Source organism: Leptodactylus fuscus, chromosome 2, assembly GCF_031893055.1.
Source record: "Leptodactylus fuscus isolate aLepFus1 chromosome 2, aLepFus1.hap2, whole genome shotgun sequence".
Lineage (NCBI taxonomy): Eukaryota > Metazoa > Chordata > Amphibia > Anura > Leptodactylidae > Leptodactylus > Leptodactylus fuscus.
The window spans coordinates 260,824,854-260,840,097 of NC_134266.1; the positions used below are offsets into that span (position 1 = coordinate 260,824,854).

Below are 15,244 nucleotides of genomic sequence, written 5' to 3' on the forward strand. Positions count from 1 at the left end.
TCCCCATGGTCAAGGAACGCAGTCTGTATCTCTCCTTATCTAGCATTACAGGATAGAGAGCACTGCTCTCTGGAGGGGAGGGGAGCTGAGTTCTCGGGATTATGTTTGCTCTCAGAACTGTCTAGGACAATGTCTATATCTATTATCCTGTCCATCAAGTGGTCAAAGCCCAACCACCAGCTTGCTGAAGAATGTAGGAAGTGAGAAGAAGAGACAGATAAGTGGAAACACATGTAGTAGCGCATGTTCTCAAATACTAATTAGGCTGAAAACATACATGCAGATTTTGATGCAGTTTTTTTGTGGAAGTTGATTCAGCAAGAAGGATCTCCCACAGATAAATAAATGCTTCAACCCTTTCCTGACATGCACCGTAATAGTACTGCAGATGCCGGGTCTTTAAAGATGGCGGCTGGCTGCTCTTCTCCAATCCCATATAAAATAAATAAATAAATAAATTTAAAGAATAAAAATCAAAGTATCAGAACAAAATGGTAATTCAGGAAGCAGGGGTCTAGAGGCAAACTGGGGTCATAAACAGGAGCAGGTACAGTACAAAATCAGGACGCAAGGGCAAGGTCAAAGGTCAAGGCAAGGGGGTCAGAAACAGGTAATCAGACACTGGAAAATGCTTACTACAGGACACTAGCTCAACTGAATAGCCAGCAACGGGCCAGAGCCAGAGCCCACCTTAAGCAGGCTCCAGCCCGCCGCTAGGCCGAAAAACCAGAAGTTCCCCATCTGGCTCAGGAGGAGGCCAGCAACTCCTACACAATGTTGCAGAGGTTCCGACCTGCCTCCCAAGACCTGGAAGTGAAGGACCCAGGAGTGCAAGAGGAGGAGGGCCGGCAGCCTCCGCATGGTGCCGCGGAGGCTCTGGCCCTGCCCCTGACAGCAATGGTCATAGATAGATAGATAGATAGATAGATAGATAGATAGGAGATAGATAGATAGATAGATAGATAGATAGATAGATAGATAGATAGGAGATAGATAGATAGATAGATAGATAGATAGGAGATAGATAGATAGATAGATAGATAGATAGATAGATAGATAGGAGATAGATAGATAGATAGATAGATAGATAGATAGATAGGAGATAGATAGATAGATAGATAGATAGATAGATAGGAGATAGATAGATAGATAGATAGATAGATAGATAGGAGATAGATAGATAGATAGATAGATAGATAGATAGATAGATAGGAGATAGATAGATAGATAGATAGATAGATAGATAGATAGATAGAATAAAGCCAGGGGATGACCATAGTATTTACAATAGATGATGGTCACGGCTCCTCTTCACTCCCCCCTCTCCCTACACAGCGCCCCCTGTACTGTACATGACACCAAACATGCTCACAATAGAAGTCAATAGCTCATTCTCAGACTTTATGCCCCTTGTGCTGCTCTCCCCTCTGACCTGAGTATACCGTTCATTCCTTCCTCCCTGATACCAGACACGAACCATCCTACAAGTGATAAATCATCTTCTTCTAATAAAGTTGCTATTTATTTTTCAGTTTTGGGATTGCGGTCCTTTCTGCATTATCAAACAATTCATCCTTCATCGGGACGATCAGAGATCGCAATATAACATTTTTGATTTTCTATATCAATTTGTTAAAATAATTTGCTGGAAGATATTCCGCCACCTATTTATTCTATTTATTTATCTGAAGTGTTGTTTCATTTTCTGAGTAAATGACATCTGTGCCATCTAGTCCCATTCCTCTACTTAAGAAGAAAGCCATTACCGCCGGCTCCGGCTCTCACATACTCTCTGCTATTCCATTATTTTGTCTTTCATAAAATTGTATAAATCCTTAAAGTACATTCTTTAATCCTTGGGCTGTAGTTTCTCTTGGCTGACTTTGAAAAGCTTCTAGACACACTGCAATGACACCATTAGACACAGAAGAAAAGAGGATTGAGTAGATCCTAGGACTGTGACAAGTAAGTATTAAAGGTTTTACGCTCCTAACAAATATCAACGAGAAATTGATTTATCTGTTTTCTCGCACTTACTGTATAGTTCCTTGGGTGCTTAAAAAATTTGCAGTTATTATTACAAAATTGTGTTCTCCGGTCTGAAAATTCCACCAAAATACACAAATTACACACTAAATGACCAATGTAGAGACCCCTACCATTGACACTTAAACTTCGGTGTATGGATATTAAATATATAATCTCGGAATCAGAATGGGAAAAATTGTAGGTTCTGAGCAACCTTGAAAAAGATCAGGTCATGGGTGCCAGATAGAGTTTGCCGAATCTTGTCAACTCTATAAATATTTGGGAAATTTGTCCCCAATTTTTGGACCAAACTTCTCCTGGCTGAACCGGAATTGCTGTAATTGCTGTCACCTTCCCTCAGCCCTTTTGGGATCCCTCACGGGTAGGGTTGAGCGATCATATTCGGAAAAGATCAGATTCCGATCGGCGATCGAGAAAATTTCACGATCGCCATCGGAATTCCGAACACGATCTTTTCCCACAATGCTTTGCTTAGCCTACACACTGAGTATACACTGTATACGTGACGTCTCCCCTCCCAGTACCCGCCCACACTCTCCTAACCCGCCCACACTCTCCTAACCTGGCAGGAAAGGGGCAGCGAAGGGAGAAGAGCAGCGTGCAGCGGCAGCGAGGCAAAGAAGAAGGAAGGCACCGGGCACCGGAGCAGCCATCTCTGGAGGTAAGTGGACACCAGGGGGGACTAAGTAGCCAGAGGATTTAAAAAAAATCCTCTGGCTACTTTAGTGATTCACTACACAGCGTGGATTCTAACAATTCTTAGATTTCATGCTGTATAGTGAATAGGATTGCTTTTAAAATCCGATCTCTGATTAATAAAAAAAATCCCATTGACTTGCATTGGGATCGGAATTGGGATTGAGATCGGGTTCGAATGAAAAATGATCGGAAATCGGATTTTAAAATCGATCCTGAAAAGTCAAGATTGGCTCAACCCTACTCACGGGATACGTGATCGATCAGTATCCTACGGCCTCATCTTGCCTCTGGGGTGGGTCAGAGGCTTTGGGGGGCTTCTGAGACCTGTGATCATGTGAGATACGTCAAAATCTTGATTTGTGGATGGCAAAACCAAAAAAAATTTGGGTTTACCTTAACAGGAAGTTTTTGAACCAACGTGGCTTGTAATGAAATGTGGCTCACTTTGGACCGGTTGGCTCATCTCTAGTGCTAGACTAGCTGGAGCCATTATTTGAAGAACTCCAACCTTCTAGGGTTTGCTTAAAGGTTATGGAGAGTATACCAAGAATGGTGTGATCAGGGAAAAACATCCGGCAAAAGGGGGTCTTGTAGACATGAACAATAAGTCAATGAAAGGGGTCAACAGAAGATGTCATGGTGGTGACGGATTTGGTAAAAATGGACACAGACTACAGATCAAATCCTATTAAAATCAATGGGATTTTTATCAGATTTTTGACTGATCTGCTAATGTCCATTGCTACAGTACATTTTGTGATGGATGCTAGCACAGGACACTAACAATGGTAGTGTGAAAATCCCCTTAAAAAATTTCACACACACACACACCCCCCCCCCCATCCCCATGTTACCGCTGAGGACTGTAATTCCAATAAACTAGCCATTCAGTGTAACTTATCATATATAATGTTAAAGAGTACATAACCTTTCAGTTGATTTTACGGGATAAGATGATGTGGACCTGAGGGATATCAATGTTGGCCATTGTATGACTTATAGTCTATAGACTGTTGAGCTGCTTGGTCACTGCCCTTTGGGTCACTGTGCTTTGGCGGTGGCAGTCAAAATGTGGGCCTGAATGCAAAAAAGTAGGGACTATTGACATGTGATCTATTTGTAATGATTTAACCCAAGACTTTCAGTTTCTAATCTCTTATTTTGTCAAATCAGAACAACATGGTGAGAGCCCAAAGGTCTTCTATACCTCCCAAAGTCCCTATTGAACATTTCTTAGCATGACCACCTACTGTATATAGAGTCACACTAAATGGAAAGCTTAGGGAAGCAACACTGGACCTGTCTAGTAGCCTTATAGATAGGGTTGAGCGATCGGGATCGGAAATGTTCGAATTCCGATCGGCGATCAAGTAAATTTCATGATCGCGATCGGAATTCCGATCCTGATCTTTTCGGGCAGGATTGAGATCGGAGGTTATTTCCCACAATGCTTGGCTACTGGCCAATCATTGTGGGAAAAGCTTAGAACCCATAGGAATGAATGGAAGCGGCCGGCCGCTTAACCCCCTGCGTGCCGGCTGCATCCATTCATTCCTATGGATTTACCGCAGCCTGCCACTCTTCTGCTTCATCCCTGTTTTACCGTATACTCAGCTGAATATACAGTAAAACAGGGACGAAGCAGAAGAGTGGCAGGCTGCGGTAAATCACTGTGTGCTGCGCTGCTGTGAGGACGACGAGGCAAGTTCGTGAGTAGATAGATACTACTGTACATTGACTTGTCTATCTACTAGACAAGTCAATGTACAGTAGGAATCTATCTACTCGTGAACTTCGCTCAACTTCCCTGCACAGAAGTGCTGCTGCTGCCCTCTCTTTTGGCCCGGTCCTCTCTCTTTCACATGCCTTCAGAGCATCTTGTGTCCCACCCCTCCCTAGACTAGTATTATAGAGATGCTGGGAGAAGGCGGGGCTTGTGGCTTAGGAGAGTCTCATCACTCACGTCTCCCCGCCCACACTCTCCTAAGCCACAACAAGCCCTGCCTACTTCCATCATCTCTAACACTAACCTAGGGAGGTGGCGGTGCTCTGAAGGCCTGTGAAGGAGAGACCAAGACTGGACTGGACCAAGAAGAACTGGGAGTGGCAGCAGATCTGTGCAGGTAAGCATACACCAGGGAGGATTTTTTTAATCACTACACAGCGTGGAGTCCAAAAATTGAAACAATCTTTGGACTACATGCTGTGTAGTGAATAGGATCGTTTTTAAAATCCGATCTTCGATTATAAAAAAAAGTCCCATTGACTTGCATTGGGATCGGAATTGGGATCGGGATCGGGTTCAAACGGAAAATGATCGGAAATCGGATTTTAAAAACGATCTTGAAATTTCAAGATCGGCTCAACCCTACTTATAGAACATTGCTAACGGCGGCAGAACTTACCCTAGGGCACGGGCTGTGTTTCCAATAGAGAGCTTGCAATGGGCTAGATAAGGTCCTAGGACTCAATGTAACTCAGATTTGAACTGAAACCAATCTTAAGACCGGACCCAAAACAAAACTTGAAAAGTCTGTCCACCAATAATAGGGACCCACTATACAGAGGAAGTTTCTAGTGGGCACCTTGATTCGCCTTTTGCTCCGACGGTCTAATACCGGGCTTTGTCTATTTTCTAAAGTGTTGGTTACTCTGCTCTTACCCTAAAAAGTTAAAGATAATTTTGGACTTTTGTAAATTCTATATTTCAGGAGTAATAATTAGTAAAGATCTGATTCTGTCTCACCCAAGCTGTCAATTTTCTTCCATTTAATATGCAAGCTTTGAGCGTAGCTCTGCATCTTAGATGTGTGAAGCATGTATTTTTAGCATTGCATTAATAGGCCTTGTCATAGAGGTGCGAAGCTGCCATCCCGCGTACCCCGCCACTCACTATCTGTTTATTATAAAACATTGCACATCGCACCAAATATTTAAGGCTGACATATCTCACCAGAGCTGATCTCTACAGCAACGGCAGCACGCTGGATGGTAAACTACGCCTGTGATCTTCACATATCATTCCTCCGGGGTGAAGAGTTTGTTTGAGTGATAGTTGTATGATATGGCACGGAAAAGCCTGAGGCCATGTTACAGGAAGAAAAAAAAAGAGCATAAATCTGAGATAAAAAGTCAGAACTCTGAGTTAACTAAGTCAATAATCGGAACTAGAGATGAGCGAACAGTGTTCTATCGAACACATGTTCGATCGGATATCAGGGTGTTCGCCATGTTCGAATCGAATCGAACACCGCGTGGTAAAGTGCGCCAAAATTTGATTCCCCTCCCACCTTCCCTGGCGCCTTTTTTGCACCAATAACAGCGCAGGGGAGGTGGGACAGGAACTACGACACTGGGGGCATTGAAAAAAATTGGAAAAAGTCATTGGCTGCCGAAATCAGGTGACCTCCATTTTAGACGAATAGTGGATTTCAAATCCGGGTCATATGAGAATGTGAACTTTGTGACTATGAGACAGGGATAGCTGTACAGGCAGGGATAGCTAGGGATAACCTTTATTTAGGGGGGAATGTTATTAAAAATAACTTTTTGGGGCTCTATCGGGTGTGTAATTGTGATTTTTGTGAGATAAACTTTTTCCCATAGGGATGCATTGGCCAGCGCTGATTGGCCGAATTCCATACTCTGGCCAATCAGCGCTGGCCAATGCACTCTATTAGCTTGATGAAGCAGAGTGTGCACAAGGGTTCAAGCGCACCCTCGGCTCTCCTACATCAGAGCCGAGGGTGCGCTTGAACCCTTGTGCACCCTCGGCTCTGCTACATCAGAGCCGAGGGTGCGCTTGAACCCTTGTGCACACTCTGCTTCATCAAGCTAATAGAATGCATTGGCCAGCGCTGATTGGCCAATGCATTCTATTAGCCCGATGAAGTAGAGCTGAATGTGTGTGCTAAGCACACACATTCAGCTCTACTTCATCGGGCTAATAGAATGCATTGGCCAGCGCTGATTGGCCAGAGTACGGAATTCGGCCAATCAGCGCTGGCTCTGCTGGAGGAGGCGGAGTCTAAGATCGCTCCACACCAGTCTCCATTCAGGTCCGACCTTAGACTCCGCCTCCTCCAGCAGAGCCAGCGCTGATTGGTCGAGTTCCGTACTCTGGCCAATCAGCACTGGCCAATGCATTTCTATGGGGAAAAGTTAGCTTGCGAAAATCGCAAACTGACAGGGATTTCCATGAAAGAAAGTGACTTTTATGCCCCCAGACATGCTTCCCCTGCTGTCCCAGTGTCATTCCAGGGTGTTGGTATCATTTCCTGGGGTGTCATAGTGGACTTGGTGACCCTCCAGACACGAATTTGGGTTTCCCCCTTAACGAGTTTATGTTCCCCATAGACTATAATGGGGTTCGAAACCCATTCGAACACTCGAACAGTGAGCGGCTGTTCGAATCGAATTTCGAACCTCGAACATTTTAGTGTTCGCTCATCTCTAATCGGAACCCTTGTCTTTTATCTCAGAAATGTGACGAAAATAAACTACTAATGATTCTATTTTTGTAGCATTTTTCCTGCCTAAAACTTTTGCTCTTGAGATCCAACATAAAACACAAGAAAAATTTCATAACTTAGGTATTTTCATAATCGTAAGTTAAAGGGATTGTCCGGGCTGAAAGGAAGATTTAACCTTAAACTAAACCCTCCGTCCGCCCAACTTCTTATTTTGTTACAATATATACCATAATTACCCAGATCACGAGGGCGGTCATGTGAAATGGAAATGGATCATCACCAATACTACCCACCCCTACACCCCAACATACGTACCTGTTTGGAAGTACATGAAACAAGTCTTCAGGGGGCAGAAGTGAATTGGAGAAGGATCGGACCTCCAACACATGCGCAATAGAGCCAGCTTTATTGAGCATGCGTGGGCAGAAGTCAAGAGAAGAGGAGACTGCGGCACTGAAGAAAGTGATCTCCAAGACAGAAAGACAGGTAAATATGATGGGGTGGGGGGCTTAGTTAGTTAGTTAGGTAGGGGTAGTAGTCCTCGGGCTAGCTAGGAAATAGGGAGGGTGAAGGAGTGAGAGGGGGATATGAGAGAAGAGCAATGCATCATGGTAGTTGTAGACTAAGAGAACAGGAAGCTACGCCGTGTAAACAAATGCAGAGGATGCCAGGAGCCCCCAGAGAAACCCAGAAATCACTTGAAATACTGCTAAAGGTATATGGGTGCACTCGTTAACCCATTAATAGCGCTAACAGACCTTTTTTAAGAGTAGATAGTCAATGTACAGTAGTATCTAAGTACTCGTGAACTTGCCTTGTCGTCCTCACAGCAGCGCAGCACACAGTGATCTACTGCTGCATTCGGACTATAAGACACATACCTATTTTCCTCCCATATTTGGAGGGGAAAAAAGTGCATTGAAAATTATGCATTTACAACATAGTGAAATTTATATTTATACTCTGGGACTTCTGTAGACCCAGAGAGTTGTTGAAAATTATAGTCAGCACTGGTAACCATCCCTCATCTCTCCTGAGCTCCTTCTTTTGGGGTATCTTCAGTCCTCTACCAGCCTCCTGGGCGACATTGGTGGCCACAGGGACCTCTGAAAGCTTTGACTGGACCTCAGAAGTCACCCAAGGCTTGCTGACATCATGATGTTTACGAAAGAGCATAGAAGAGACTAGAAGATGACTAAAGACTCCCACGAAGGAGCCCAGAAGCTTCGATGGAGCCCAAGAAGAGATGAAGGAAGGTAGATATGACTGTTCATTATTTTTCCATACCTCACCTGGGCTTCCATTTAATATAATCATTAAATGGTGAATCCAAAAAATTTCAGATTCCGAAACCTATTTTGTTACAAACCTGGTTCATCATCAACCAGTTTGCTTATCTCTATTTAGTACCAAGTCCTTGTTCCCTACCTACCTTCTGTGTTGGACATATCCAGATATGAGTTAAGCTGCTTTGGTTTTGTGACAAGTGATCAGCAAGTGACATGTTAGCTATCATATTTGTGTCTAGGTGTGAACACTCACTGTTGCAAGGTGTGAATTGCAACCCGTTAAGACTTTCCGTTGGCATGTTGTGATTTGTGTTGAGTTGGCTTCAAGACTAATTGGAGCCTTTAATCAAACCGGAGATCAGTTGAGTGTGGATACAGCTGTATGATATATTACATACAGTAGGTTATTACAATAAGGTCTCATTGACAACCCATATGTAAGCTTTCACCACGGATATTCTACTATTAAAATGTGAACCATAGAAATTAATCAATAATCTAATAGGCAGAAAATTTAGAATTTCTTTTTAAAAAAAGCCCCTATTTACTCCCAGTATAGACAATATCACATACGGACTATCAATTCCCGTCATCGAGAATCAGCGAAAACACTACGGAAAGTCAACACTCGCCAAGAAGATAGAAAGACGGTCTTGTGAGTATTGACTTTCTGCAGAAAGTTACATACGAAGCGAAAGTTTCTGCAGATCTAATTAAGAAGTGATGATAAATTCTGGAGAGCGATCATTAATTTTCCCAGAGATAATTATTTTCTTAATTTATAACTGCAAAATAATGTAAAATTATGTTTTCCTAGTGATGTATCATGTGAGAGTCAAAAGAAATAACGGCAGGAATAGAGTCTTACACTCGCAAACTTTCCTAAATCTTTACTGTATTGAATTACATCCAGGTACATTTGTTAGTTATTATACAATTAGTTAACTTAAAGTGTCTCTGTCAGGTCCCGTATGTGAGAATAGGGAAAGACGCTAAGCTCAGGGATATATAGTCTTCTATTATGTGATTATCTCGATTTAAAGGGAGTTTCACTACGACCCTCTATATCACCCCAGCCCTGCAGATAGATAGGTTAGTGTCACCAGAACCAGCATATCACCCCAGCCCTGCAGATAGATAGGTTACTGTCACCAGAACCAGCATATCACCCCAGCCCTGCAGATAGATAGGTTACTGTCACCAGAACCAGCATATCACCCCAGCCCTGCAGATAGATAGGTTAGTGTCACCAGAACCAGCATATCACCCCAGCCCTGCAGCTAGATAGGTTAGTGTCACCAGAACCAGTATATCACCCCAGCCCTGCAGATAGATAGGTTACTGTCACCAGACCCAGCATATCACCCCAGCTCTGCAGATAGATAGGTTAGTGTCACCAGAACCAGCATATCACCCCAGCCCTGCAGATAGATAGGTTAGTGTCACCAGAACCAGCATATCACCCCAGCCCTGCAGATAGATAGGTTACTGTCACCAGAACCAGCATATCACCCCAGCCCTGCAGCTAGATAGGTTAGTGTCACCAGAACCAGTATATCACCCCAGCCCTGCAGATAGATAGGTTAGTGTCACCAGAACCAGTATATCACCCCAGCCTGCAGATAGATACGTTAATGTCACCAGAACCAGCATATCACCCCAGCCCTGCAGATAGATAGGTTAGGGTAACCAGACCCAGCATATCATCCCAGCCCTGCAGATAGATAGGTTAGTGTCACCAAAACCAGTATATCACCCCAGCCCTGCAGATAGATAGGTTAGTGTCACCAGAACCAGCATATCACCCCAGTCCTGCAGATAGATAGGTTAGTGTCACCAGAACCAGTATATCACCCCAGCCGTGCAGATAGATAGGTTAGTGTCACCAAAACCAGTATATCACCCCAGCCCTGCAGATAGATAGGTTAGTGTCACCAGACCCAGCATATCACCCCAGCCCTGCAGATAGATAGGTTACTGTCACCAGATCCAGCATATCGCCCAGCCCTGCAGATAGATAGGTTACTGTCACCAGACCCAGCATATCACCCCAGCCCTGCAGATAGATAGGTTACTGTCACCAGACCCAGCATATCACCCAGCCCTGCAGATAGATAGGTTAGTGTCACCAGAACCAGCATATCACCCCAGCCCTGCAGATAGATAGGTTAGTGTCACCAGAACCAGCATATCACCCCAGCCCTGCAGATAGATAGGTTAGGGGGCACCTTTATCAATCACTATTTTCTCCTTGTGAATTGCTGCCTCCATTGCTGAAATATGGCTGTTTTTGTCAAATGCAGATGAGCTCTTTAGAGAAATTAGTGTGTTGTCATTGCATCAAAGAGCTCATTTGCATATTGCCAAAAATGGCATATCTTGCTAATATCTTGCCAATGGCAGAACCGATTTACAAAGTGAAAATGTCATTTGATTCAGGTGACCGTAACCCATCTATCTGAAGGGCTGGGGTCTGGTGACACCAACCTATCTATCTTTTGGGATGATCTACAGAAGTCTGGTAACACTAACCTATCTGCAGTCTGGGTTGATTTTTACTAAGATAAAAATGACAAAAAAATAAAGCCGATTGCAAATGTGTTCAGCCGTGCAGCGGTTTGGTCATGAAGTGGTTACGGTAACCACTATATACTATGTAAAAAAAAATCACATTCGAGGTTTTCACATGCGGTAAATTTTGTATAAAGTCATTTTGATGCCACCATATTTTTTTCAGATTTCAAAACAGAAATCTTTGCTTTTGTGTTTTACTAAATATCTCCCATTAAACGTCGATGGAGTTTGTATGGCAACTACAATTTAATGTGTTTTGTGCAAAAATCAATGGGAACCGCAAAAAATTAAATACCCCCACTTGCCAGGCAAGATCAGACAACAACAAAACAAGCACAATAACACAGATTTTAAAAAAAAAACTGCAGTAAAAAGGACGTACTATAAAAAAAAAAAAATAAATCTCAATTGTGGGAATATTCGGTCATTTTTGCAGTTACGTGATGCAATTTTAGCACATTAGACCTTAAAACCTTGCTTCAGGTTAAGAAAAAAAAAAAATTAATGATGTCCCCCCATAACATACAATGTATATTCTGCACAATTTGTTCTGGTGAGCCACGGAATACAGAAAATCTATCTTTTTGGGAAATAGTTTTTCATTGCGAATGAATTGAACCTGCGGAATATTCTGCCAAGGGAGTTAGAAAGAAATGGGTCACTTGAGAAATATATTAGAGGATTGGAATGGGCTCCTATAGTATATGAGTAGTGTAACAGACCCACTTCTCGTCAAACTAAAAAGTGACAGGTGCCCCGCCCCTTTTATGATGTAGCCACACCCCTTTTATTATATGACCACGCCCCTTTTTTATATGATTATTTTGACGTCACTACGCCCCATTTATAATTAACTCACCCCCCCCCACCCCCTCCCCTATACCTTTTATTATGATGTTCCGCCCCTTTTTATATACGCTCTCCTTTTGCGCTGGCATAAATGATATTTCTTTGATAGAAAGGAATATCATTCATTTCAGCGTAAAAGTGCCCGCCCCCTTTTTATATATGCTTTCTCCTTTTGCACTGGCATGAATGATATTTCTTTAATATTAAAGGAATATCACTCATTCCATCGCAAAAAGTGTCTATAGTTTTATTTAAGATAAATAATATACCTATTTATTGTTGGTGTAAGCAGCTATGTACTTCAGCACCGCTGCGTGGCGCCATGAGTCAAGCTCATACACATCCACCCCAGAAGACGGCAAGACATATTGTGACATGGCCGTACAAAGTTCCCCTAATACAACTACGGGCAGTGCTTCTGCGCAGGCGTGTAGTGCAAAAACATGTCTTGACATGTAGAGGACCTGGACGCAATGAGCGGTTGGCATTTACCCATCACACTGGAGGGTATATTTAATTCGGCCAAAAAGTTCTGGTATAAAACTATGTATGTGACTAAAAATACTAACTTAAACATGTGTAACAGAGACAATAGAGCTCCTGTAAGTAAATGTTATGAGTATCCTAATTGATACATATGTGCCATTTGACACTAGAGCTAAAAAAGTTAATGACCGAGTATCCTGTGCTCTGAAATACATAAAAATAAGCTGTCCAGTTTTGGCGGCTAGAAAAACAGAAACAATAGAGTTCCTGTAAGATAATGTTATGAGTATCCGCTCATCCTAAATGTTGCATAGGTGTCATTTTGACACTAGAGCTAAAAAAGTTAATGACTGAGTATCCTGTGCTCTGAAATACATACAAATAAGTTGTCCATTTTTGTCGTTTAGAAAACCGAGACAATCGATCTAAAGCCTAACATGACCTTATGTGACATTTTACATCCTTTCCCACTAGTTCCACAGATGTCACATTTAGGCTTCAAAAGCTGATTGTTCAATCCTGTAACAGCAACTAAGTCACAAACACACAATAATTATTTTAAAAGGCTTTTTTTATTCAGAATGTCACAACACAATAATCTTAATCAAATGAACAGGCTCTACAGACTTGGTTATATACGTGCAGATTTTTTCCATGCACACACCGCAATGTTTCAGATACGAAGGTGCTGACTAAAGAATCGTTACTTTTTAAATCTGAATTAAAATGATTTAAAATGTCTCTAAATGGCAAACCCCTGCTAAGCCAAAACAGTATGTATATGCAATAATGACCGCAGTAAGCAGAGTCCACACTTTGTAGCTGACTATTCTGATAAATATAGTTGTCAGAGTTCTGTTGTAAGAAAGAAATAAAATCTTTAGGAAATACAGCGTTCGATGGAGCAATCCCATAACTGTCAAAGAATATCGCTTTTTTTCCGTCACATAGTACAATTAAGATCCAGTGGGTCCCCGGACGAGTAGAATCATCGGTATTGACAATAAATGCAGCGGGGTGTTCTTGTATTCTGTATTGTGGTAAGAAATCGCATGGATATACGCCCGAAAAATTTTTCTGTGTGTAATAATCTGAATTCAGAATATTTGTAATCTGTAAAGTATTCATCATCGGGAGCTGTTGTACAATTTTCTTCTGATAGCCGATTCTATTTTTCTTGCAAAATTCAGATTTCAGATTTTTTCAGATTTATTTTATTCTTAATAATCTAATATCATGAAAATATCACTTCACGTTTATGGGAGATTTGAAGAATGTCAGAGTTCACAGCGTATACAATCATGTTTAGCGTATGAGGTGTTGGAACTGCGAATCTTATTTCAGCACGCAGGTTTCCCGTTTTAACTAGGGAAAAATGGCCACCGGGTTCTTGGTCAGGGGTTAGATCAAAAGCAAATAATGTATAACCGTGTAAGAATTCTTCACGATCTATGGATAATCCGCTGTCCGATTTCTGTTTGCCGGCGATGTGCACAAGTGCCATATACTCTCTTACAGCCTGCTCAGAGGCGAAATCGGGTTGAAACGGTCGCGAAGGTACTTGGTGTCCATCATAATAAAGTGATGCTAGTGATATATTGAAATGCTCAAAGCATAAAGGGTTCTTCGCAACGGATCCAGAAAACGCTTCATTGTCAACAAACCCCAATATTACAGTTTTGGGGATTTGTCCTAGGAATAGGTTCTCATGATTTGCAACCCGTGTGCCTTGAGGTATACTGTAGACTTTCAGAGAGGCCTTATCAATACTGTACTTGGCGGGGGTTGTTAGAAGGGCTTGACTGTGGCCTATTCTGACTGCAGGAGAGACCTGCACACGTTTGACATAGAGTGCGGCCTGGAGAATCTGTATCTTGTACGGTTCAGCATCAGCCGACATGAGACAAAAAGTGTCTTTATTCCTCGAGAGTTTTATCTTCAGATCCAGACCATTAAGTAACAGCTTGGGCTGATTAAAAATATCAGCAAAAATGGGTCCTAAAAGCTCTACAGGTCTAGAGCGTGCGGTTGCCCGAGCTCTTTTGATAAACCCCAAATTTTCACCATCAAGAGTGCGGGTGTTATGGTACCCCGCGGTATCTTTATAGAACAGGCCTGCTGTAAATTGCGATTCGAGGGCTTGATTGCTGTAGCTCAGCAAGGATTCAAGATATGCGCGGTAGGAATATAGATTATCAGATTGGGATATAAGTCTATCACCCAGGGTAACATCCACCTGATTAAAAAGAGTTGCTATAGGGTAGTTAATAAAGCCCACACGGGCGCCGTCAGCGATGGCCGTGTTATCCTGTTTCACAATTCTACAGTTTATGTATAAAAAAGTGTTGTTAAGGTCATAATAAAAATCCGATGTGCCGGAGATGAAGAACTCCAGAGGCGCGTTGTCCGTCAGAGCAGCGATCGGCTGCGCTTCCACAAAGAAAGATTTTTCAATACTTGTTTGAGTAGGTGGTATATCGAAAATATCAAGTTCAGATTTCGTACACTCCTCAGATGCATCGTGAACGAATGCCATGGCGGATGATTAGAAGATGTCCTCGCGTGTTCGTCTTACAGGCTTATGACCTCGACTTCTTTTACGCTTAGGTTTCTTATTCATGAGTATCGGGGGTAGCGGTGAAAGGGCACGCCTTTTTCTTTTACGGTTCGTATTTACAGTATATACAAGACCCGAACCCTTCTGCTCATCAGCCGTGTTGTTGATTTTGTTCATCATTGCTGCTGATACAGATGTAACAGCGTCTTTAGCGATGTTTCGCACAGCCGTTTTTACATGCGGTTTTACTAACTCAATGCCTCTTCTAA

At 42.5% G+C, this 15,244-nt stretch overlaps 1 protein-coding gene across 1 annotated transcript; it reads right to left on the reverse strand.

Moving 5' to 3' along the window:
• Positions 1-13,652: 13,652 nt before the first annotated feature.
• On the reverse strand, positions 13,653-14,954 carry LOC142194134 (uncharacterized protein F54H12.2-like). Its single transcript, XM_075263151.1, has one exon. The coding sequence runs from the start codon at positions 14,952-14,954 to the stop codon at positions 13,653-13,655; it is 1,302 nt and encodes a 433-aa protein (XP_075119252.1).
• Between the last annotated feature and the right edge of the window lie 290 nt (positions 14,955-15,244).

Coding starts and splice junctions, on each gene's coding strand:
- LOC142194134 (XM_075263151.1), bottom strand. CDS start 14,954: ATGGCATTCGTTCACGATGCATCTGAGGAGTGTACGAAATCTGAACTT.